This window comes from Centroberyx gerrardi, chromosome 10 (genome assembly GCF_048128805.1).
Source record: "Centroberyx gerrardi isolate f3 chromosome 10, fCenGer3.hap1.cur.20231027, whole genome shotgun sequence".
In the NCBI taxonomy this organism is placed as follows: Eukaryota; Metazoa; Chordata; class Actinopteri; order Beryciformes; family Berycidae; genus Centroberyx; species Centroberyx gerrardi.
In genome coordinates, this window is record NC_136006.1 from 19,447,911 (window position 1) to 19,474,648 (window position 26,738).

General features: G+C 41.2%; 2 protein-coding genes across 2 annotated transcripts; both read right to left on the reverse strand.

The window, feature by feature from the left end:
• Nucleotides 1–260: 260 nt before the first annotated feature.
• On the reverse strand, nucleotides 261–17,879 carry kpna3 (karyopherin alpha 3 (importin alpha 4)). Its single transcript, XM_071919203.2, has 17 exons — nucleotides 17,775–17,879; nucleotides 14,631–14,675; nucleotides 11,253–11,342; nucleotides 10,374–10,403; nucleotides 10,200–10,252; nucleotides 10,009–10,104; nucleotides 8,139–8,224; nucleotides 7,429–7,515; nucleotides 7,168–7,337; nucleotides 6,788–6,832; nucleotides 6,275–6,406; nucleotides 6,005–6,133; nucleotides 5,759–5,863; nucleotides 5,162–5,233; nucleotides 4,207–4,369; nucleotides 3,295–3,389; nucleotides 261–3,190 (listed from the first exon to the last, which is right to left on the reverse strand). Exons 1-17 carry the CDS (start codon nucleotides 17,841–17,843, stop codon nucleotides 3,092–3,094), a joined length of 1,566 nt encoding a protein of 521 aa, XP_071775304.1. The 5' UTR covers nucleotides 17,844–17,879; the 3' UTR covers nucleotides 261–3,091.
• Nucleotides 17,880–18,217: 338 nt separating this feature from the next.
• Nucleotides 18,218–26,519, reverse strand: spryd7b (SPRY domain containing 7b). Its single transcript, XM_071919226.2, has 5 exons — nucleotides 26,403–26,519; nucleotides 25,637–25,753; nucleotides 25,068–25,234; nucleotides 21,477–21,579; nucleotides 18,218–19,575 (listed from the first exon to the last, which is right to left on the reverse strand). Exons 1-5 carry the CDS (start codon nucleotides 26,506–26,508, stop codon nucleotides 19,478–19,480), a joined length of 591 nt encoding a protein of 196 aa, XP_071775327.1. The 5' UTR covers nucleotides 26,509–26,519; the 3' UTR covers nucleotides 18,218–19,477.
• Between the last annotated feature and the right edge of the window lie 219 nt (nucleotides 26,520–26,738).

The following is a 26,738-nucleotide window of genomic DNA, read 5'->3' on the forward strand; positions in this document are numbered from 1 at the left end:
GCTGACAAAGGCAAATGTTTCAATTCTGCAATGGTAAAGATGTGCCTCAGAAAAAAATGGTAGATGCAGGAGTCAAAGTACTTAATTACTAAATAGATATTTTATGTTGGGTCAAGTTACCTGGAGGAAGTGACAAAAAAAAATACACACTGGTTCTCACACACACTTGAAATCCATCCCAGTTAAAAGCATACTCTCACTTTCACACTCACACAACTAAAATTTGACTACTGTGTGTGAATCACAACACTTGCAGCAGGGAGGATCCAACGGCTAAACAGCAAGTTTATTTTGGTTAGGATCAGTAACACAGATCATGTCCTGAGGGCGAGATGAGAGGAAATGATATCAAAATCCCCTGATTGAAAGAATATGGCGATGATGGTTTGTGGTGTGCATGGGTAATGGGTGGGAGGAATGGTGTGTTACAATGGATTACAATGTTCAGTGAATAAGATGGGAGTAGAACAATAACTCTCCACAGCAGAGAGCACCATTGACCATTCCCATGGCAAACTCCAATGATGGGGAGATCACATAATATTCACATCTCCCATTTGCAAAAATTCTCCAATTGCTCAAAGCGTTTTAGTGCTTTCTTCAGTGTGTCCTTTGAGAGAAAACTTGTATTTGTAGAAATGAAAAACAAAAGGCACAATGAATTTCAACTCATTCTTGTCTTTAATATGCACAAGAGTTGAAAGCATCAATGAGCCACCTTAAAGAGAAGAATTCAATCTAAAATTTATAAAAAGATATAAACAATCAGAGGCCAAAACGCTGTCTGTTGCTTTTCTTCTATTATTTTATTTAAAACAACTTTTCATTAGCAAGTAAAAATCTTGCAACAAACATAAGCTTGTATCCGTTTCAGATACAAGGCAACGAAATTGTAAATCTTTAAAGTGGCTCGGTCTAGTCTGCTAGTTCATGACTGTACACCCTCTCTATAGTTTTGTTCATCAGTAATAAACAGCTAGTCCCGAAAACAAGCCTGGGCTGCTTGTAATACCCCCAACCACTATTTAAAACCCCAGCATGACCCCCCCCTCCCCCCCCGCTGTGACCCCCTCTCAGTAGTTAGCAGCCAAACAGAGGATCATGAAGTCTTCAAGACCAGGTCTAGGGTTTGGGTCAGAGTTTTACACCTCTAGCCCAAACCCCAGAGACCAACTGGGACATGGGACGGTACAATTAAACAGCCCGTCACCACTAGGAAAAAACAAAAAAACAAAAAACAAGCCTGTTCCAATTTATCAGCATGTCATCACAATACATATGCATGTTAAAAAAAAAAATAAAACAAAGAAATATTGCTTTAACAAAAAAAAAAAAAAAAAACACCTCCCCAACCATCTTTGACAGTAAGGTTATCGTTCTGAAAAGTCCATCCAATGACTGTCAGCTGCAGCAGCTTTGTACAGGCTTTATGTAAATATATTCATATATTCATGAGACGGCAAGGAGAGATACACATCACATTTTTTGTACAATTATTCAAATCGGTGATGACATGTGACCTCTTCATCAAAAGTAGTAAAGTACTGTAAAGGTCAGTGGACCTGTACTCCTCAGTAAGTCTAGTCTTCAGTGAGTATCGGTCCCTTTCTGCAGGCAGAGACACCAATATACCTCTCAGACGTGTGCATAAGACTGAAGAAAAAAATAAAATAAAGTCAAACAAAAAAAAATGGAAGCTCCACAGCCTCAACCAGAAGAAGCCAAAACGTTATGTTGTTCATCTAAAATATATATATATATATATATATATTTTGAAGAGAGATTTTAAAATAATTAAAATAGAAGAACTTGGAGATCGGATAAGCGATTCGGGTCGATTTTTAGCTCGACGTTTTTGACGTTAAACCCCCTGGTTAGTTTCACATTACAGGAGAGTTCCAAGCAGAGAGATCACTTCCTGCGGGACGCGACCGAGCTTTGTGCTGCAGAGATGTATGTCCTGTGGGGCGGGGGGGGGGAAGGCTACAGCTGACGTGTTCCTCTTCTCTTAAGTCTCTGCGCCTTCACCCATAGGTGCTTCCTCCCGTGACAGGTTTCCACATCCGTAAAAGCAAACTTTGTTCTTGCTCTGCTTAATTAGAGCAAAAAAAAAAAAAAATTTACAGTCGTGTGTTGAGAAAAAAAAAAAAAAAAAAAAAGTGTATATGGCATTTTTCTTCACATTTTTGATGAGCTTTTTTTGAAATAAACATCATTAAGTTTGATAATTCAACAGAGGTCACACAAAAAAAGTGACGTCATTGAGTCAGAAGTCCCGTCAGTCAGTCTGCCACGGAATCCTCTTTTTGCTGTAGAGCCCTTTCACCCCTCCGCCTATCCCAGGACGGTCCTGGGAGGGCAGTGGGGGTCCGTGGTAGTTCATGGCTTAGCTCTGGGATTAACTCTTTAAACTGGGTGAGAGAGGGTTATTGGGTTGCCCGGCCATCCGGTATCTGTGTGACTAAGAGTGTGTGTGTGTGTGTGTGCGCGTAGAATTGTATGTGAGTGTGCGTGCGCGTGTGGGTGAAATAACACCAGAGGACAATCCAGGGGAGGGAAAGCACAAAAATAAACCACAAACAAACAGCAGTATTTCTTCCCCCCATAAGTGATATGATGCTTCTAACAGAAGTATGCACACAAATTCTAGGTGTCAAACAGTGTGTGTGTGTGTATGTTTTGTGTCTGAAAATGTGCTTGTGTTTTGTCATTGTGAAGACTGACATTTGGCAATTAAAAACTTGCCACGAAGGCTTTTCTTCCTTCTGGTTCGAATTTCATGTGATATTTAGAAGCACTGGCAAAAAATGCTGGCAATCCTCCGGATGCAGGTTGCCAGTTGTGATGGTGCTTAACGAATGACCAGGACTCCTATGTAGGGTTGCCATATTTCGTGAAGGATGACCATTTCACAAACACCCCGCAGTGCAGAGGTGGGGTGGGTAAATCCTTCAATAGTGAGTTTCCATGTTGAAGTGATGCTAAGTAAATCCTTCGGTACCAGGTTGCCAGGTTGGAGGAGAGATGGATGAATGTCTGGGGTGATTACAGAGTACCCGTGCAGCTGGTTGAACCAAACACATCCTGGCTTTTAGAAATTAAACTCCTTCGTTTGCATGTTGGAAGCCGGATCGAAGTTGAAGGTCCCTCCTTGAGTGGCTTCGGGGATCAAGCTTGGATCTTCATCAATCTGAAAAGGGAAAGGAGACACATGATGAGATCATGGCAGGATAAGCCAGCTGTTATCTGTATAGGAAAAACACTCAATGAGTCTATGAATGTAGGGAAACTTACATCATCTCCTGAAAAGTACTGGTCAATAATCTCAAAGGCTAGTTTGTAGATATCCTCATTCTCATGCTGCTGCAGATTCTCTATCTTCTCCAGACCTGCAGCGAGTTGGAAAGACGACAAAATGAAGTTCAGACACAACACTTCCTCCATCATTGACAAATGTATGAGCACTGGGAACGGGCTTGTTCATTAACTTCCACAGCTCGATCGATTACACAATTTAATTTACCAAATTGACCAATCAAACAGTTGATCTATTCCCCATTTAATACAATGTGCCTTACTGCTCAATAGGCTATGAAAGCATGCACTCATTTGCCCAGAAGGAAAAGAGGTGGAAAACAATCTAGAGCGACATGAATGTTAAGTGAACAGGAGACTAAAGTAGGCCCAAGTGATATATAAATGCTATAATTTGATAGCAATTCCACTACTGCAATATAAATTCTGTTGTAGATTCGAGAGTAACACCTATATATAAAACAGATCTGTCATCTATACCCGTTTCTGCATCACCTAAAGCAGATAATACTTTTACTTCTCATCTACACATCTTACATCTTCTAGTCCTCACAAAATTGTGTCACATTTTCCAATGACAACTTTCAAATAGCTTTAAATAATCATTCTAACCAGCTAGAGTAACAGTAACAGATGAAGATGAATGAATAAAGCAGTCATAATGATTCATTTGTACCAGATATAGTAAATCTTGTACCCATTTAGAGCAAGGTGGCAAATAGGGTAGAAATTAAGGATGAATTTCACAGTAAAAGAAATTAAAAGAAGTTCCAGTAATCCAACAAACTATTGTACAGATAACTTGTTTAAAAGCTAAACATGCGCTCTGATTCACAAAAGATTTGATGTCATTCATGTCCATCTCTAACAAACTCAATTTCAGATACAGACCTCCGCACTCCTCTATGATCTCAGCGATAGTGCTGGCCTCATCTCCGGCCATGATGAGCACGTTCTTCAGGCCGTCCAGGACGACCTGCACCACCTGGGAGTCCTTCACCGACAGCAGGTTGCAGAACGGAGGGATCACATTCTGCTCAACCAGGAACTCCACCTACACAAACCCACACATACACACCACATCCATACTTGATTACAACATAGGTACATGGTTACAAATGTGGAAAACGTCCTTGATCTTCAGTCACAATGATTTAATAACTATACAAAACATCGCTTAGCTGAATCCTTGAAGAAAAGGGCGTAGTGGTAGTAGTTCTGTTTCTTCAAAAGAAACAGTTCTAACACCTCTAAACATACAGTATACTATTGAAATTATGCAGTATTGTAGGATTAAACATTAATTGCATTGTGAAAACTTTATAGTCTTACACATTCTTTGAGTGTATCAGTGATGTTCAAAATTGCACACAATTAATAAAACATTTTTGCTTGTCAATTTTTTCCCCAATTTGCCCGTTTGGGGAATGCCTATGGCTGCATGATTATAGATAAAATGGTTCCAATTGTTCCAACTGTAAATATTGTGATTATAATTATTAATAATGATCACACCTTTATGATTTGCCAAAATTATTTTGCTGCATTTTTATATGTTACATAAACATCCTGACTATTTAAAAACAAAATTGCATATTCTAAATGAGATGTTTCAATTTTGCCGATAAGCCAATATTCTGACATTATTAGTAGTGGAAACTAAAATTTTGACAAACGATTACACAGGATTAATTGCGTAGCGTTGTCGTGCATTAGGTCAGGTTTCTGAAATTTGAATGAACATTTCAATAAAACGAGAGCCCATAAACACATCATGGCTGTAAAGCTATTGAGGAACAAGCAGCAGATTGCCACAGCCTTGTGTTGGTCCCAAAGCCCAGCTCACCTGGTCTTTCCTCCCACTGATGGTGAGGTTGCTGATGGCCCACGCAGCCTCCTTCTGAGTGCCAAAGTCGCCCTGCAGAGAGACAGGCTGTCACTAATCTGTGGACACATAGCAAGTCTTTTCTACATCACCGTAATCCCAAAGCACACAGAAGATTGAGGCCACCTTTGTGCTCAGCGTCCGCATCGAGAATTGTGTCGTTTCACCGGCTACAAAACATAGAATGTGTGAATGCAACTGAATACAGAGAATTTATATCTAGGCCTACATTCTGCTGTTGCAACTGATTAGTTAAGACACTGGTACCATCCGTTGAGAAAGCTCAAAATTGAGTTTGAGAGTATTTGATTATTAGTGACAAACCCGTCTTGTGTTGACAGTATGTCAAACACAGTCAGGTCAACTGTAGGATGACCGGTCACTATAGAAATTACACTAAGAAAATTCATTTACCTCACCTCGCCCTCTATTACTATTTACCAGCAGTGAGAAAAATATATGGGCACAAAAAGAATGTCCACAAAGGAATGGGCACAAGCTCAAGGAAATGTGTTTTCTCTTTCTCTCCTTCCATCACACACAAACTCATACACACACCTTGGCCAGTTGGTGAATGATCATGGGGATCAGTCCAGCATCGATCACAGCTTGGACCTGCTGCTGGTTCCCAGCTGTGATGTTGGACAGGAACCAGACGGCTTCCTACAAAAACAGAGCAATCAGATATGGTCAAAACCAGGCACTACAGAGAATCAACCAATCACAGACAAGTGAGACAGTGAGATAAAGGTCCAATAGTCCTATGGCCTGAGGCGGTGGGGTATATGATAGTAATTGTGTTACCTTGTTGATCTTTTCCTTGGGGTGTGTAAGCAGGTTGGGGAAGTGCGACAGGACATCACAGTTGAGCACAACCTGTGTCTGTTCGTCTGTCCCTGTCACAATGTTCCCCACTGCCCTCAGAGCCGCCGTCTGCAGCGTGGCAAGAGGAACAAGTAGCACCGACAACAGGACAATGGAAAACTTCAAATTAGTAAATTGGTAATAAATAATCACCTTGCTGCAGCCAAAAGGCATAGGCTAATTAAATGGTTTCATAAAACAAAGTCTGACCTGAACTTTGACCTCCTGGTGGCTGAGGAGAGGCACAAGAAACGGGACAACACCAGAATCGATGACCATCTGGATCTGCTCGTTGCCGCCGTCCGTCAGATAGGACAGAGCCCACACCGTGTCTACTAGGATCTAAACACACACACACACACACACAAAACTTTAGCACCATGTACTACTGTCAATGTATAATGCATTTACTGTTACTCGGCGTGCTGACTGCAGAAAACTGCAATGTTTTTTGTTAATGCATTACATTAGTCAAGGAACTAGTATGTCTCTGCAAGCTGTTTTTAATGTATTTTGGAAAACAATGGGAGCCTATGACCTCCGGGAGGTAGGGAAAACCTGCAGTAGAACAGGCAGTAGTAGCTTATCACTGTGGCAAATACATCAATGGGTTTAGACTCTTTGTGGGTAATAATGGCAATTCAAAAAAAACTAAAATTACACCTACAGAAATTACCAAATTGTAAATGATTGTGATAAATCACTCTTTGCTTTGATACTTACATTTATATCCGTGTGGTATATTAGCACACAGAGGGCGGGCAAAATCTGTGAGAGAGAGAGACAGAGAGAGAGAGAGGGGGAAGGAGAGAGAGAAGTAGGTAGTGAGTGGGTGGGATGTAGGCAGAGGAATAGACAGAGGGATGGAAGCAGAAATGAGGCAGAATGAAAGGAGAAAAAACAAGGAGGAATAGCTGTCAAAACCAGACTTCAAATGTCGCCTTGAGTGCTTTATAGCTAGACAATCCCCAGGGTGATGAGGCTGATTTGGCTGCTGAAGAGGCAGCAGAAAAAACTCTGTGACTCAGCCTGCTGTCACAGAGTCAACTGCAAATCAAGAGGGCCATCTGTCTGGCACATGCACGCACACACTACTGTCCCACCTCTTGTACAGTCTCCATGGGCGGCGGTGGGTCCTTGTTGCGGCAGAGGTTCACAATGACCCAAGTGACGTTGCGGAGGAAGGTGATGGGGATTGAGGGGTTGATGAAGGAGAGCAGGGGCTTGACCACGCCCAGGGAGATGACGTAGTCCCTGCACTGCGGACCGTCGCCTGGGCAGGCAAGGGGCAGAGGTCAACATTACTCTGTATAGTTACACACAAGCAGTATACACACACACGCCTAACTGAGGACGTTACTCACCTATAATGTTTCCTAAAGCCCATACCGCCTGTTCACATACGTTCTGGTGGGGAGAGTGGAGCAGCCGCAGGAACAAGGGAACTGCATCTACACAGAAACATCAACACTTCAACAACATGCCCAGTGTGACATGATAAAACAAATAGTCTTCAGTTCTGATTGGCTAAGTCACATTCAAAGCCAGTGTAAAGTATCCAATAAACACAAACCAATGACTCCATTACAGTTTACTTGCTTAACAGTTAGTCTAAATATTGCTTAATCTAAATATTAGCCAAGCAAAAATAACCCATATACTGGCACTCATGTGTTGCTTGGCAACAACTTTGTTTAGCTACTCTTCAAGAGATATAATTCATGATGGAAGAGCAACATTTAATTATTTTATTTCATCATTTATATTTGAACTATTATTGATTAATAGGATTTATTGAACATTTGCTTTTTTTTAATTTATTTTTTTATAAATACAGCAGTCTGTTTCCGCCATTTTGTAAAAAGCAATAAGCCACTCAATGCCATGCTTTTACAACAGCTGCAAGAGGTGTTGTGAGGCATGATGTGATGATGACATCACTGTGTGACTGTATAAATGATCATGCCTCATTGAGGGAAAAACATATAAACATGTTGGCTCAATGATTCGCAGACAATACACAAACAGACCGCAGGGATAACAGCGGAACAGACGGGGCACAGGGTCAACTTACTGGATTTAACCACAGCCTGAGTCTGCGCCGACGTCCCAGAGGCAATGTTGGTCAGAGCCCAGGCTGCCTCAAACTGGAGGGAGGGGCTGCAGGAGAGGGAAGGCAGAACCAGTTAGAGAGAAAATGTGAACAAGTTGAAGGGAGAAAGCAATTTCAAGGGTTCAAGAGTGGGACAGGGGGAGGGAACGAAAGAATCCTGGTGAAAATCAATCCCACCCTCGCCCCCTTACTGCGGCTGCCACTGCAATCTCTTCAAGACTGACTATTATATTTCCTCTAAGCAGCTAATCTACTTGACTGCCTTTGGCCTTGCAGTTTGAAAAGGGCTTTGCAAAACATTTGTGGAGCAATGTACCTCCAACCTATTTTAATCAGCAGAAGCATCATTGCTCATCAACGCACAGGATCTTGTGCCTTGCAACCGGTGGAACTTTCACAAATTAAGTATTTTTCTTTGGAAAAAATATACTGTAGCTGTGCTTTAAGGGGACGACTATAGAAACAAAATCATTTTATTCTTGAGGTTAACACAAAATATTAGAAATCACACTCTCCCCGGGGTGCAATGTTCACACCACCCACCAGCCAAATGCTGGTAATTTTGGCTATGGCTGGTAAGTCTGTCTACCCTATCAAACACTCCAGCAGGCAACCAACCATCATTTGGAGGTCCTGCTCCATTCTTAAGCTTTAGCTGGGAAGTAAAATAGTAAGAGAGTCTGTTGCTCTTTGTGATTAGCAGCCACTGTGGAGGCCTGTGGGCATAAGACTGTAACCCAGGACCATGCATTCACTGACAGAACACCTCTAGGTGGCAGTGTCAATGTTAAGCCAAGTCATCCCTCTGGTATTATAAATGAGGCGCAGAATAAATAAATAGAAGAATTTGCAATGTAAGTAAATATTCTATGACAATATTATTTCCTTTGCGTGACCAAAAACCACTTGGAAGCTATTAAAAGTATGTCATCCATTTCTGGGTTGTGGAATTTTCCAGTATTTGCAGTTTTCGTGTGCCACAAGCAGCACCTGCTGTGTGCCAGCCGGCTGATGAGCCAACGTTAGTAAGTTAGCCAAACACACAGCGTCCATGCCTAAACTGAGTAAATAATGTACCTATAAATGCAACACTGCTGCTTTAACTCCAATTTGTTTTAAGTAAGATACATAATCTTTGCTGGGGGAAGAAATCACTCATAGATTTAGCTCTATCAGTCATGAATATTACAGGATTTTTTAAGATAGAATTATAGACTCACTGGTGGCTGCAGAGCCATATGTAAAAAGGGTTGGTCATGGTAGAATTCAGCATGCTTATGCTGCAATGCTGCTGCCACCTAGAGAAGTATTTATGTTCTCTTGATGAATGCAGGAGCCCATGAGTTACAGTGTGTTTCCTGGCGTTTTGCATGTTCTCAAAAATATCATACATTTTCAAAAATTAAGCTAGCGTACCATTTTAACATGACACCATCCATCATGGGTTGCCATGGTAAAATCCTTACAACTCCCTGAGTTCTTTCACCCCGACTATTCCCTCTCCCCCCTCGCTGAACACAAGGTCCTGGGAATAGGGGAACTCCGAGAGACAGGAATGCTGTTTTATTTGGCTTGGCCCAGAACGAGGGGACCAGCCAACTGCCCCGTGCCCCACCCCCACACTCTCACGTGTGTCACACCAGGGGACGCACACCCTCGTGCACACAAAGCCTCGGTTCATGCGTAGACTTGATGCTGCAATGTCTAGAATCCATGACATACTGCACAGCGGCTGTTGGTCTATCGACTAGCACTTTGAGTCAGTTCATCTCTTCTGAGACACAGTTGTAACACTGGAGGCAAACAGGAAGTGGTTTGGAAGTGGACTTACTTGTCATCCCTCTCCAGACATTTGACTAGAATGGGCAGGATCCCAGATTTTATCAAGTCATCGATAGGGGGGTTTCTGTCACTCGAGAGGAGTTTTCTGACAAACAGCGGAAAAGAAATGTCAAGACCTTTAAATAGAAACATAATTGGCAAGCGTGTTTGTGTGTGTGTATGCGTTTATGACTCCCTCACCTTGCAGCCTGTACGGCACTGAGCTGGACAACTGCGTTATCACTGGTGGCGTTCTTTGGTGAGAGAGGGAAAAGGCCAGAGGACATGTTACAACATAATTACTCCACAGTAGGGGGCCAGTGTTGGTAGATGTGAAAAAGCATCACAGAGATTTGCCATGATGTTGAGCCTTACCTGTAAGATGGCATCAAGCGTAACATTTTGCTGCACAGAGAGAGAGGGGGGGTTGGGATGTTAGCATTGTTAAAATTGATTAAGCATAGTAAATCATGAAAGGAGAATAACCATCACTCCCACCTGTCAATTATAGGCCCCAGCTGACTTAACACAAAGAGGAAACGATAAGGCTAGATGAAGTGGCTTGGATGTGTTTTTAAAATGGCACATTTTTGTTCTTGCTAATGCTGCTGCAGCCCTGTTAGTTCACAGATTGAGATTGCCAAGCCAATTCATCATTAGCACACATAATACATTGGCTTGTTTTGCAGGCCATTTCTCATCATTTCATTAAGCTACTGAAAGGCCGTCAGTCAGAGAAGTCAAGGGGCTTTGCTCACTATATCGCCATGAGCTGCCCATATACATCACGTCACCGAATGTTCCCTCTGGAGAGACCAGAGACTTCAAATGACGTACTGCAGCAAGAGAGAATGCTTTCCACATTCTTCTCTGTAGAGTTGTGGAAGAGTTATCCCAACTCTTCCATCGATGTGGTAGAATGAAAGGTTTGGAATGCTAAATCCTGCTAAAATTCTCTGCCCAGCTTTCTTCAAATCATGAAAAGTAAATAAAAATGCACTCTGAAATTCCTGTCCCATTTGTATAGTAAATGCCTTTATTTGCAAGAAAAAATAGCCTAAATAAATCTTTTATCCTCCCTGAACCTGTTCAGCAAATATTTCTGCTGTATATCACACACACTTTTAACATGATTTTGAAACACGTAAACACTGCCCACTTGATTGTCACCCTGCTGACCTCTTATCCAGACAGTTAAAGTCTCGCTGCATCTCTATCTCTCTCACACATACCCACACACGCCCACACACTTACTCCTTTGAAGTCTGAGTCGACATCAGAGTCCTCCAGACTCTCCTCCTGTGGGACATTTCTCTTCTTCAGTAGATGTTCGTCTCGTTTGTTCTGACAGAGGAAAAAAAAGACAGAAAAGCAAGGAGGGGAAGAGATGAAAGAGTTCATTAATGCATTCATGAATCTCTAAAGTAACAGTGAATCTAGGCCTACCTCAAAAACTTTTTTCCATTTGCAGAATCAAACTTTTACTTTTTGGAGGATAGCCTAGATGTTAGAAATCCCAATTTAAGTGCGTTAGCCAAAGAAATCTGCCTGCAGGCTTATCCACGAGGCAAACAGTCATACACCTACGGTACCCAGATTTTTGGAGGACCCTGCACCTACACCCTCCCTAAACTCACATCACATCTCACCCATCCCCAACCCACCTCCAAGCAAGCACACCCACACAGCTGAGCAGAGGAGGAAAGAGGTGGGATAAAGAGACACACGGGTTGATGTTGAGTAGGATATCAAAGGCAGCTGCATTACGCACGCGCGCAAGTACGTACGTACATACGTACGTACGTACAGACAGACACACACACACACACACCATCAGTTCACAGGGCATGTGAGTCAGTGGTAGGAGGAGATTCCTTTGGCCTACATTCCTGTGCATCGTGCTGACGTGCGTCACTGATGACTAATCAGCCAGCGCAGTGCTTCACTCTGCTCTGTTCTAGCAGAATGGAATGTGCTAGACCCGAGACCACCTCAGCACTAAACAGCACTGACGCTCTATCTTTTAATACCCCTGGCTGTGTCTGTGCACTACCAAACTCTGCTGAAGACTGTGTTGTTCTATGCAACACTTTGCCAGTATTCTCCGCAAACTTTCCCCAGAGGCTAACACCAAAATGTCCCGAGAATCACCAGCTCAGACAGCCCTAAATCAAGCTGTACCATTGTGAGTAAAGTTGTCAGTCTTCTAAATTTTAATTTGCAAAATGTGATGTTGTCATGCTCTGTCTGACTTCTTGTATAGTTTGTGGAGTTTCCAAGACAGTTTACCCTCTGCTGGACTGCCAACAGCCACAGGTTTTTACAGAACATTGGCTTGGCAGTAGTGCAGAGCTACTCCTCAATCACTGTCGTTATGTCTGGCTCCCAGTCGGAACCAGGGGGCACCTTCACCTTCCACTACCTACACACACCCTCCCTATTCCAGAAGACTACGGAGGAACTACTCCGTCTGATAACACATGACTCAGCAAAAGCCAATAAGCATGTGCGCAAAATTTGTCCTTCAATAAGCCGAGGGGGCATTGGGACACACACACACACACACACAAAAGAGACCTAAGGTGGGTTGTCACACAAACCTAAATCAGCCTCCAACTCAGTGTTCCTCTAGTCATTAAAGGGGAAGCCTACCTGTGTCAGCAAGTTTCATGATATTAAATTGCAGACTTTTTAATACTAGTTAGAATGAAAAATAAAACCAGTTTTGCAGTTTAAATAAATGAGAAAATTAAAACAACTTCAGACCTATCAGCAGAACATAGGTCGGCATGACTGGGCTTATTTCTCACGACAGAAAACACCACCAAGAAACTGCAACGTTTTTAAGACCTCTAAAACTGACTTTAAGACTTAAAATGCTGCATTTAACTGTATTCAAGACCTTTTAAGGGTTGGAATTTAGAATATACTGTATGATTTAATATTTTTCAACGTCTGCAGAGACCCTGACTTATTCCTATAATCTTGGACAGTACTCAGTGCATGAAGATGGACATCCATCTCACCCACAAGAATCAAGGTGCTAAATCTGATGTCATCAAACAGCACCTGCAGAAGTTGCTCCACTGACGGTCTATTTGAGATTGACTATGTGGCCTATGTGGAATTTTTCAGATTCTTTTTCCGAGTGAGCTTTAGCTCGCAGCTCTGACCCAGATAATGTACTAATATCCCCAGAAATATCCCACCGGGTGCTGTCACAGTGTCCACAAAGGCTGTCTCCAAGTGAATGTCAATGGAGCAGCTCTGAAGTGTCACATCACAAGCTAAAGTCTAGGCTCAGTTCTGTCTGGTTTGGAGACTTGTTTGCATACACAAATCGTGATTAAACTGTCCAAAATTCTAGTAATATCAAGTGTGAATTTTGTTTTTAGGTGGAGTCTTGTTTAACTACATCAACGTTGGTAGAAAATTGTACCATCACTAATACCACCACCCCCACACAAAAACACAATTAATAATGTCAATGCACATGCATTGGTTACTAATGTATAAAAGCCATAATACCGAAAAATGTTGTTTTCTCAACTGCACCTTGTACCTAGGTGCATCACCAGCATACCCATAATTACAGTAAGGAGTGCCCTCTCGGCTGTAACTGATATATTTTACAACTCAAGCAGCATAATTTAGGCTGATATGGAGCACAGTATATTTAGAAGTCTATAGGCCCCAGACAAAGCTGCATCAATAATCCAGGTCAGTGGTGAGGGGTTACAGTGGGCAGGATAGAGGTCAACCATGACTGAGGGCACAGAGGGGAGGGTTGGAGCTACAGGCAGCGAAAACACCGCTCTTCACCTCTTGACCCTAAGGGTTACCCTGAGGTTAGGAGACAGATCATTCTGCACGCCCGGTGAGAAACTGAACCCATGTTTGCAGCTGAGTGAAAATGCCTGCTGGAGAAGCAGAGAAATATGTGTGCGGCCCTGTGTGCGCATGTATGTGCCAGAGAGACAAGGAGGGAAAAAATAATAACTTATAACTTAAGAGAAAAGCACTGTAACAGTAGCCTGAAATTGGGTGTCTTTGTTGTACACATGAAACTTATGAGATCTAACGATGAATGCGGAAGGCCAAAAGTGCACAGCAGCTACTGATTCTGACTTGACCATTAAGTTTCTAGCATGTAATATTAAGATGAAGATTCTGAGCATGAATTGTGACAACAGCTGCGATGTGAATGATCTATTCAACCAAATTTAATCTATTCAATCTGCCTCAAGATAAGTATCTGAGAACTTCCCATCAGTCCACTCCACTGTACGTAGAAAATAGGCAGGCCTGCAAAACTGGACTATATTTTAATCCAGGTTTTAGTGTGCCTGTCCCAGACCTAGCTGATATAGTACTTGCAAATAGGTGTTGGTGTTTGTTTGAAGTTGGAGTATTAGATGGGTGGGGTCTGCCACATGAGACAATCAGTACTAGAGACAATCACAGAAAAGTATATGAAACTCAGCTGGCATTATCTGGATTGTCCTGATGTGTTAAACCCCACCTGTCTGGAACTTGAAGCAGGTTTATACTCTTTGACCCAGGTCCAGTGTGTGTGTGTGTGTGTGTGTGTGTGTGTGTGTGTGTGTAGACAGATGCTAGATCTTTTCTCACCTTTCTCAGTTCAACTGTCACCTCATTTCGATGTCTTCTCATAGTCTGTAACAAAGGAATACAAAGTAAATAAAAGGAGAAACAATTTTAGAAAAAACATTTGTCTTGACCTCTCATAACAGGATGGAGGACAAATTCTTGGGGAAAACTTGCAACTATATCTCCTGATTTAAAGAAAATCAAAAAATTCTAAACTTGATTAAATAATCATGTTACTAGATTTGTGTGTTGCATTTGAGCCCACTTGCATTCTTACATAAACTCTTGAATGTGACCCTTCCCCTTTTCCCGCCATTGTCATCTAAACCACATAGTTTCTCTCACCTCACGGTGACCTCTAGGGGTGTCACAGCCAAAAAAAACTTCAGACTTAGACAGGTCGTGGTATATTACAACTACATACAGTTACACTTTTTCCAGGAAAGGCACCATAAGTGTGACAAAGATGTAATACCGATGTTCTTATAGTTCAGTTTTTGCTGCTGTGAAATGATAGAAAAATAAAAAGCACAGTCTATAAAATAAGTAATAAAAAAATAAAAATCACACTGTATTGAAAAGAGTGGCAAGATACAACAGCATCTAGCTCTAAGCCATTACACAGTATCTTAAATCCAAAGTAACCATATTAAATTAGCATACATGAATAATATCATGTAAGCAGATTAATTTGACTTTAACAACAGCACCAACTCAAGCATAAATTTGTATAGAATCCTGGTTTTGCATATGAAACAACACAACAACTTGGTGTAAGAAAGCTATGGGCTAGTGACAGGGATGAAAAACAGCACACGTGAGAAAATATTTTGCCTAATTGCTGTGTTTGTGTGTCTGCTGGGTTTCCAGTCCATCCAGAACAGTTTGAGATGGTCTCAGATCTTGTGACTGTTTGCAGCGGTTCATATTGCCTTCCTAAATAGCCTCTTACGTAATCTGGGCCAGTCATAACTAACTCAGGAAGCTGAGTGAGGAACAGAGAGGTGTCTCCCAACTGCTGCAGATGAACACAGTCATGCTGCCTCATTGACCAGAGAATGTGCAAAGGTCCCTTCTCCAACAGTAAGACATCAACATACAATGATCCAGACTAACTGTTCAGCCAGAATTAATGTAACCTACTTAAATAGGCTTAATTTGCCAAGACCTACTGGTTGCCGTACCCAGACCATGGACTGTGCCTACAACATTACAAAGACTACATGCTTAGAAAAACAACATGGCCACAGTGGCATAGCAGTTAACACTCTGAACCAAAACATCAAAACAATGCCTGACAAGAATAGGTAAGTCTAATTACCTGCACCACTAAAAGCCAATAAAGACATGTGACCAATCACAACCCATCCACATGATGTCCAGGAAAACGAAGGAGCCAAGGCTGCAGTGCATGAATCATCTGAGACTTTCCTGCTCGGCACACTCAAATCTGTTCCTACCAATGTCAAAAATCCACAGCAATCTGTTATGTCTTACGGTTTGCTGACCTAAATAGGCTAAAACCCAAAGTGGCAATTTTCCTGCTTTAGTCGGTGTCACTCACTTCGGAAAACTCGAATTCGTGTAGAGGCTCTTGAGAAACCCCAAGTGAGACCTCCAAGATGCCTGAAATAGCATCAGGAATGCACTTGGCTATGTCTGTCTGTCATAGTAGTAGCCATGTGCTTGTCACACTGGCTCTCCGTTTCAAAACAACCACCAGTGGGTCATCAATCTGTGTTTTTTGGGCAGTTGATGGTGAAACTCCACTCAACAGTGCGGAATAATAAGACACATTGTCGGACATACATTTATCCAAGGATCATCTCTGGATTATCTATACATCAGAACAGTGCAACACAAGCGTGTGTCTCTTTGCCGGTAAACCCTTTTGCCGTAAACTTGGGCAGATGCGCATCTACAAATGAATTCAGACAGATACATAATCCAAACAACTCCAGAGATTTGTTATTATAACGACTTTCTTGAGCCCAATATAACAACGCCATTCTCTTCACGTATATATATATATATATTGGCTTGTACTTATACATCCCTTTGCCAAATGCTTTGGACATCATGCTCGTGATCATATCAGTGAAGTATTGCCACATAGATTAAATTAGACTTTTAATTTTAAGGATGCGGCAATACCTGGAGTTACTGATAGATCTGTCTGTAGCTAATCAATAAAATAACCTGTCGACATCTACCACATATAATAACCTTACACCTATAAGTTGTTTTGATAATGTATGTATGATAATACATATGATTATCCATTTGGAACGGTGGTTAGGCCTGGACCTGCAGAGATTAATGAAATAACGTCAGACAAGTTACCGCTACAGTCAACAGTGGTACTAGCTAGTTAATGTTAGCCATGTTATCTCATATAGAATATATAATCACACCATAGAGACGCGTGACTTTCACTGCATTTAGCGAAACATTTGTCACTCGTCACATCCATACGGACCGTAAAATTAAGGTCACGGCATCACAGCCAGTTAGCTCGTTACTAGCTTAGCTAACAACTAGCTAGAGTTAGCAGCTCTGGCTAGCTCAACAAGGAGGGGCAAGGTTTGGGTTGGCTGGACATGGACCAACCAAGCTATTCAATCTCAACTGATTTGTTACCAAATGATGTTACATGTGTCTATTGTAACAGGGTACTGTTAATTAACGTCAGCTAGCTATCTAACCGAACAATCACCAAGCTTATGATGCTCACTATGGGCCCTGCCTCGCTAGCGACCGGTCTATATCTAACATCTGACGTTAGCTCACCGGCTAGCTAACTAGCAGTTAGCTGACAGTGACAGCAATATCGCCTGCCCTTAATTCCGTCAATTTCGACGATTCAGTTTTGGGGTTGGATAGTTATTTACAAAGACAGATTATGGGCCACTGATCAACCGCGGGTGCCAATGGCGTAGCACTCAAAACTATCGTATAATTAACATTAAGGCTTACTGTATGTAGGCCAATGGCGACTTTTGATGGCGAACTCTCCACGGTAGCTAACGTTAGCTAACCGTGAGCTAGTAGCTAGGCAGTTACAGCCGGGGCCAGGCTCCCCAACGAGGCCCGACAAGACTGCCGTTTTCTACGTAAAACCAATTCGAGTCGTGTATATGCCATCGCATTTAGCCACAGTCTTACCTCGACATCGCGTCCCTTGTTTTTAAAGCTCTTGATGCGGTGGTTTTCCAAGCCGGCGTTTTCTGCCATGGCTGTACAGGGTTTCTCTATTACTCCGGCTGTCGGGATCTCCGTGAAAGACGAGGCACGGCAGCTCCTATGCTGCTGGGTCCGGGGAGGGGGGAGGACGTAACAGATCGCAGAGTGAGAGGAGGGGTTATGCATACCTCCTGCATGGGCTGTCCTCATTTACATGGGATCCTCGACGCACTCATAATAAATGCATCTATGATTAGTTGAGCATAACAGAGACGGTCTGTTTCACAGATGTCAAAACTGTGCACCCTAATCATCATCTCTGCGCATAATAATGGTGACAATTAGGCCCTACCTGCAATGTACCATTATACAATAAGCCTGAAGTACAACACTAATTAAGAGACACTGAAAAATGGATGCCTCCAGACACAAAAGTTTAATGAATCAACAATAATATTTGGATTTGCTTGTACAATCACATCATTAGTGCAAACAAAGACAAGCATTTGAAATATTAAAGGTAATTTTCACACTTCAGTAGCGGATATGCAATGCCAATACAATACAACAGATTGACATTATAGAACCATACAATATCTTCAATCAGAGAGAAACTAGCTCTGCCAATTTTATGATATTCAGAATAAATAGCCCATAAAAAGATATTCAAAGACAAGAAAAACAGCTAATGTTGGATCAAAACTAAAAGGCTGTAGAAGTGATTCAGTCGATTTGAAACAATTTACATTAGTGTCAGCTATTAAAGCAATATTTCACTTTGGCAAAACATTTTCCAGCACCACCACCTCGACATAACTCTACATCAACCTCTGACGTTGGCTGCCCCTGGAATGTAAAGTCACCACCACTTTTTAACTTGGACAACTTCAACTTCAAACAGGTAAATCATTTCTTGGTAAAGACGACAAAGAACATGGGCAATAAAGTGTTACCATACCCCACTTTAAATCGTATGTATTAGAAGTATTTTCAGGTTAAAGGAGGCAAAACAAAAGTGAGTAAAGGATGTGATGCTGTTGGTGACTGGGACGTCAATAGTGACAGCTGATCCTTCATGAACCCACAAACGGCTAGGTTTGCCATAAACACAAATATTATGCCAAAGAGAAATATTGCTTTAAATCTATGAATCAAACAAATATAAATAAATTTAAGGTCTATGCTGACATGTCAGTATGGCATACAAGTTTAGAGATTCCATAATCAAATACATAACCGTAAAGCAATGCCAATAAAACATGGCTTCTGGTCCTGATAAATGGGAACATTTTACCATCGCACCTGAACACTGTCTGGCCGAAAGAGAACATCTATTCACAGATGAACATCTAAGCAGCAACCAAAAACATTTCAGTGTATACAGGTTGATTACTACAGAGACAAAGTAATAAGTAAATGGCTTGACTGTCTTTCATCAGCACACGCTCTTAAGGCCCGTCACAGCTGAGTGATCCCCACTCCATCAAGGATACCCTAACTTCAATCCAGAGCAGCGGTAAAAAGACAGAGTAATCAGGGATAACAAAACAGAGGCATTCAAGCCAGACATAATGACATGATCCAATCAAGGTCAAGCTATAGTGTCACAGAGGGTGCCATGAGGTGTGGGCTGTGAGTATGCATGGTGCTGGGAGAGGAGCAGGGCTGGGAACCGAGGCGCTGCTTTAGAAGATCTGCTGCTCAAACAGGATCTTCTCGAAGCCTTGCGGAGCTGTGTGGTAGAAGTCACTAAATTGGCAGTCTAAGATGGCACTGTCATCCACTAGAACAACAGGAGGGAAAGAGACAACAAAAACACAAGTTCAGGCATTTTTATACATATTCAATGAGAGTCTAATGTACAATGGCATTGAATTTTTTTCTGATATTGAATCAACATCAGATTGTATTATTGTGTAACTTCTAACACAGAGGAAGAATGATGTGTCAAATACCAAAAAGTTAGAACGTTTTCATTGTTTAAAAACCCCCAAAATGATTTAGTACCTCTTGCACAGTCAGTACAGTCTGGTCAAATCTATTCTAACAGCAATAATTTTAATCAGAATGTCTCTTTGAAAGGCTGCTCAGTCTGTTAATACTGGAATCTATGAATGCTGGAATGTAATTAACTCAACTTTGGCTTGGAATACATGGTTGGCTTAACGATTGACTCAATATCCAAATCGGTCCTCAGCAAGCCAAGCAGCAATCACCCCCCTGGCACAGCGATTATGCACTGTTTGATTGCCAATTATCAACATGAGGTGTGGTGGCAGCAGGGCCGATGTTTTTGGGGCTTCTTTGTTAACTAATCACCTCAAAATCAAGTCAATCACTGACCCAAAACTGTATGCCACACCTTACCAGAGTGCTGTTACACAAACGTGGGCCTCCAATAAAAACTCTGAAACATCCACTAGGAAAACATGATTTGAGCTGCAGATAAGCCAAAGTTGAGGTGGCCCAGATTTTATCCCAGCGATTGTGCGGGGCTAAACAAGCTTTAAAGGAAACATTCTGCATTTTACATTCTACTGAACTAGGGGTTCACTTCGTTTTATATGAGGGACAGTTTATTATATTGACAGTCATATATCTAATTAAACTTGATCTATACTGGGCATTGTGAGATAGTGCAGTAATCATTCTGCCTCAAAAGAGGATTTCAACAACAATTTCCCTGTGCCACCATAGTTCATGATAATAATCATTCAGATACAGGATTTGGAGGATTATAGTTTACCATTTTAGAAATTTCAATTAACAGTTTACTTAAATATGGTAACGTATGTGCAATCTAATGGTACAACCAATTTGAAGTATGACAATGACAACTATATTAATAAAAAAATATATACAGTATACTGTCATAAGTATTCAATAATGCACTGCTGGTCATAGTTTGGTTCAAAATCAAAACATAAACCCAGAGCTCCACAAAAGCAACTTGGGTCTTACAGTCAACATATTCCAAATAAACCACTCTGGTAGAGATGTGAAAATGGAGCATGTTCCCTTTCCCACAGTAAAGTTCAGACTGCATTAATGAACAATAGAGGGTAATGGACTAATGACCCTTACAGCCATAAAAAAGACAAAGGAGTTTCTCTTGATCCTTAAACATGGATGGCTTGTACAAGTATAGCTCAACTGAGAATAAATTGGAAAGTTGGAAAAGATGACTATGAAAGCATCCACAGTGACTGTCTGCATGGGAAAGCTAAAAATAAATATTAATTTAATTTAGCCTATTTCCAATCAATTTTCCTTAGTGTTGCTGTAGGCTGTCCACCTTGATCACATCACATATTTGACTCTTGTTTTGCCTGGCATCTGTTTTTAGACAAACTTGCTAATGTTAGCCAATAGAGGCTGAGTTATCATAGGCCACAGGAATAGCCTATAAATTTCCCCAGGAAAGTAAAACCTACAGCTCATATAAACCGGGTCTTAGGTGAAAATGTACAAATATTGCCCTCTAGTGGAACAAAAGTGTAACAGCCTGAATGACATTTCTGAGCATGGAGCTCACTGGTTAGGATCATGGCCGGCAATAATGTTCACAAAAATTATTGTGAGAACCAACTGAGTAAATATATTTTAACGATTATCCCTGGAATAACAAACCTCGCTTGACTAGTCAGTATATCAAGCCAACGATGAGTCAACACATGAACTTACCATAAACAACAGGGTATACAGTGCCTCGGATCCCTGAAGCGGGACAATGCATGTTCTTCCCATTCAGATACAAATTCAGCTCCACGTGGTCATATGTGATGCCCTGAGGAACACAAATAGAAAAGGAAACAAGTAAATCACCCAGTTTTTGTATGCTGAAATGATCATACCTTTACACTTTCAAATTTGTGGCTGTAAACATTCTTAGGATGCCTGGAAAGCTGACTAATTTCCATAAGAACACCAAACATCTTTCACTGCTTCCAGCAATTGGCAGATAATTCAATGAACTGAATGCATGCCCATATATATATATATATTGGGAAATAAGTCTAGTAAATCATTTGCAGCAGCTCCAGGAGTATTCAGATTCCTTCTCATTTTAAGCCCAACTCCAATAGAGCCTAATCCCATAGATTTCTTTGCTTTCTCTCCTGACCAAACATTTTCTGGTGGTTCAGATCTTAATCATGCATTGCTATTGACAACATTTTCAGTTATCAAAGACTTTTGCAAATATGTTACACTGGTCATCTGGAAATGGCTTCATTGCCCATTCAGCAAGGAAGTTCACTCAAAATGTGCAGTTAACAGCAAACAAAACCCCAACATCAAACTGTTCTTGATGTAATAACTATTTTTAAGATGAAGAATTAAAACTGCAGTGAGGTGTGTGCAACAACCAACCAATCGGTCAACAGCCATCTAAATCTATCTTACGGCCAGATCTATGGAGGCCTAATTCCTAAAAATATGTCAGTGTTTTATAAGATCTGGCCGACTTAAAGGATAATTCCGTGTTTGTTTTTTTAACCTGGCCTTATTTTCCTAGTTTTTGCCATCATGACAACTGTGTTCAAAATTTTGTCAGTCTTTGTGTTGTTTTTAGTATTGCTGTGTTAAAGGACGTGTTTTTTAATCGCTTTTTGAGTTCAATTGTTGGAGATTGTGTTTGCCCTTAGTGTGTGTGTGTGTGTGTGTGTGTGTGTGTGTGTGTGTTGGAAAGCAGTGCTCCCTGCAAACTAGTGGCAGGTAAAGTAAATGACAAAATTTTTTATAGCAAAAACTAGGAAAATAAGGCCCGGGTTGAAAAAAAAAAAAAGGAATTATCCTGTAACACTTGTTGACAACAGTTCTCCTTTTCTTCTTTGTTACATGGGACAGCTGGTAATGCACATGTCCAGAAGGCACGTTCTGTAATATATTTGATCAGGGCACAGTCTCTTTACTGCACTAGTCTGCAAGCCACTAGACACTTTACGTAAATAATATATGGCCCTCTGCAGACTGCTAATGTGAATTCAATGCACATTATGTATATTGTTTAAGTTCTATTTTAATGCTTTGTTTTATAGTCTTTTACTGTTGCCGTTTTTTATTGCTTATTTGTTATATTGCTTTTTTATAAACTACTTACGCTACTTGTCTTTTTCTCCATTGACTTCTATTACTTTTGCTGCTGCAACAAACTAATTTCCCCACCCAATGTCTTATCTTATCTTAGATGCCTATACAGTGCTCTCTAGCCTACTCTCTTCAAGATGTTTTTCTCCTCAGCTGTATTGAAGTACTGATTTTGGCAAGAAAGCCTTCTTTTCAGACTAGGCCAAGTACATTTATAATATGAGGAGAGGGCTGGGTTCAGGACCCAGATTTCCAAGGCCAAAGCCACGCTCATGTTTTCAGGCCCACTGAAAACTCAAGTCTGACTAAAAGCTTTTTAATTCTTAGTCACTGGTGGGTATATTTTAGGGAGACACTGGCCTCTAAAAAGAAAACAGTAATTTTATCTTACATTTACTCTGTATACAACTCAGACAAAAATATTACCAAATAAATCTTAAAATGGCAAAATGTCATGGGGTGAATATTGTTACTGGAGTGACTATATAGTTTCAGTAAAGTGGTGATTTAGTTTTTGAGCCACTTATTATACCTGGTACTTCAATATTTTAAGGAAATCACATCCTAAAATCCCATTAAGAAACAGGGAAGATAGCCATTATCATTTGCTATGTAAGAAAAGTAGAATCAGAACAATTATGAAATGAAAACCTTATTCAAAACCCCTCACTACAACCAATAGATGTTTGTATAATACAGTAAATGCTAAACAATTTTTTGCCCTAGACATTTCAACTCAAATTAAAGCTTTTTTTAAATTAGGTATTTCTGTCAGTTGAGTGTCATTCACATGTAATTACAGTCACTTACATTTCTACAATTTTGATAGAATTTTGATTGCTAATAGAAGCATGGCTGCTGGTATACTGATTCTTTAGTATGTTGATGTGTTGGCTTGTTTGCTTTTGGTTGTCTGTAGCATGCTAGCTGACATACTGTTTGCAGGTAGCATGGCTGCTCTGGCTGTTTGTTAGCAGCATGGTTGCTGGTATATTTATTCTTTAGAGTGTTGATATGTTGGCTTACTAATACAATTCAGTTTCTGATCTGCTGAGCGAGCTGTTTCAAGCCAGCAGAACCAGCCGTCCCTTTGGTCTATAATTATTTATACAATTTGGTTTCTGAACAGCTGAGTGGGCTGTTCCATTATTTGGTTGGTAAATGGTGCTTCCAGTGTGATGGTCCTGTAGATTTATGATGTCGTACCCTGGTGTCCTTTATAGTCACCATTTGTGGATTAGTACATCATTCTTTTGACATCTGAATTGGGCTTCTGTATGAATGCTCACCTTGGATTATGGCACAAAGGACTGCAACATCAGATCCTGTGTAGTAGTAAGTGATTGGTAGCACGACATAATGTGCAAGAAGTCAAGGGGAATTAAATGTTTTATCTTGATGACTCTTGGCTACAGCGTGGCCATGTAGTGTGATAAAATGAGTACAACTAAAGACAAACCAAGAAAACATTGAGGTGGTGTGCTAATGTTTTCCTGAAGAGAGCAGGAAAAAACAAGCTTTGTCTTATATTGTGTTGGGTACAGTCTGTCAAACACCACTTTGCACAGATAATGAAATGTGGATGGCAAGAGATGTTTAGTGTAAAGGAGTCTAAGGTCAAAATCTAATTTACTTGTCTCACAAAAGACTCTGAGATAGCTCAGGCTCAGTTACAGACTCCACTGATAACACTGCACATTTTAGCAATAATTAGAGTAGCGCCCCCATCCTGCAAGAAACTGTCTGGACACCCAAGTCAAATTATACCATCTTTTTGTTCTGAACAGAACTGACCAGCTAGCCTGTATGATTCCACTTCATTAATGATTTTAGTGCCTCTGTCTAATTATGCTCACCAGTTCTACTTTATGTAAAAAGTGAAGATTCATAAAGAGTGAGTTATTAGTGGGCTTGTTATTCATTTTAAACTTCAACAATCAAAACATAATTTGCAGATTATGTTCTCATAAGTGAAATAAATCTAGTTTCCCCAATCTAAAGTAGTAGTGATATGAGTGGGTCTATGAAAGAATAGAAACTGGTTTACTTCAAGTCCTTAATGTCATTGATAACTGTAACCTGACTTTGTCCATCACTTCAAACTGCTCATCAGTTTGTCCCTCAGATTGACAGTGCTCTAGAAACAGCAATCAGGTTAAAAGGGGTTTGGCAAATTCTTGCACTTACCACAATGTCACCCTCCTGAGGAAGGCTGTTTGCAGGTAGACGGTTCTTCTCCTCATTGTTGTGGTACACCGACCCATCATGCCTCAGGACTAGGCTGTTTGTGTCTCTGCCCAAAGGCACTTGATTAAGATTCACTTTCTGAGTGGCCACACCTATTCCCCACACACCTAGACACAAAGCACAACACTGAGTTTATTAAACCCTCATCAACTGAGCCCACAGACTAAGAATACATTCTCATTTATGGTGCAACAGAAAGAGTGAGAGGCAGGGTCACATGCATAGCTTCATGACTGTAGTTGGAGACTAAGCACCTTGCTTAAGGGCACTAAAAGGGCAGTCAATGGTGGGAGAGAGAATGTTTCTTGTGTTTGTCAAGATTTTCCTAGCTAGTGAGGAGAATCAAACTAGTGACCTTGCAGTCACAAGATGGTGAGGCTACTAAAACCTGCAGCTTGGTAGAATCAATAGCCCCTTCTAAAACGCACTGGAGAAAGACAGTCTCGGGGTAGGATGGGAACAGAGGTAGGGGGAGAGGATGGGAGTCTGCTGAGAGTCGAGGGGCTTACCGGTGGACTGGATCTTGAACTCAAAATAACTCTTGTTCTGGTGCAGCGGAGCATTGGCGAGACAACCTCCAGTGCCACATATCCTCCGCCCACTCTTTACGATAACAACATCTGTGCCTGCACGACAAACACATTCAAAACATATTTGGCAGTTCAGAATCATAAACATTCACAAAACCAAGTCAGAGGTATATCATATTTCATTCCACCCTGCTATATCCTGTTAGTCAGTGATATCCGGTTTATATACCTGATCATATGTTCTTATTCAAGGCTGCCCCTTGTTTACGTTTACACTTGAAAGATCAAATGCTCATAGAGTAAGATTAAATAAATGGCAATAATGACGCCAGGCTTAACAATAGTAAAGCACGTGCATTAGTTTGTAGAAGGTAAAAGAGGGGAATGCACCTCCAGTGTATGTTTATCCTGAAACCGACCACAATGACTGTTTCAGGGAAGTGTAATATTACAGGGGAGGGAAGTGATTCAGACTCGCCCTGTCTGATATTAAACATCAAAACTGCACGACATTTAACAAAGTGGAAGAATAATAGGTGGTCCGTTACAGGGAGAGGTAATTTTAGGAAGTATAACACCATGCCACACGGAGACACATATTTTTAGAGTAGGCTACGACACTAACAGCAGCTAACGGTTAGCTAATGGATGTGATGACAAACCATCACATCACAGACACGACCAACTGGGCGTCTGTACAGACCGGCTGCTTCCACACAACACAAATTAAAGACAAACTACCTACCCATGTGGTGTGTGTCTAACTGAACAGTGGGCATTTCTTTAAGGGGAATATGCCCCGATCCTCCATCTCCGCAGCAGCCTAGACAACACGTAAACATCGCAGCCATTCTTGATCTGACGCAGAACATCCGGAAACACAGTGGGCCCATATAACCAAAGAGCGCGGGCGTGAAACAGTGCGCCCCCCAAACAACAGCGCCACCCTGCGGCAGAGGCTGGGGTTACCTAAGCCCCTTCTACCCACTGCATCCAATCACATTGCTGGCTAAGATAGGCAGTTGCTCCTGATGGCATGGAAACAAGGGAAGAAAATCAAGGTCAAAATTTCTACACGTGA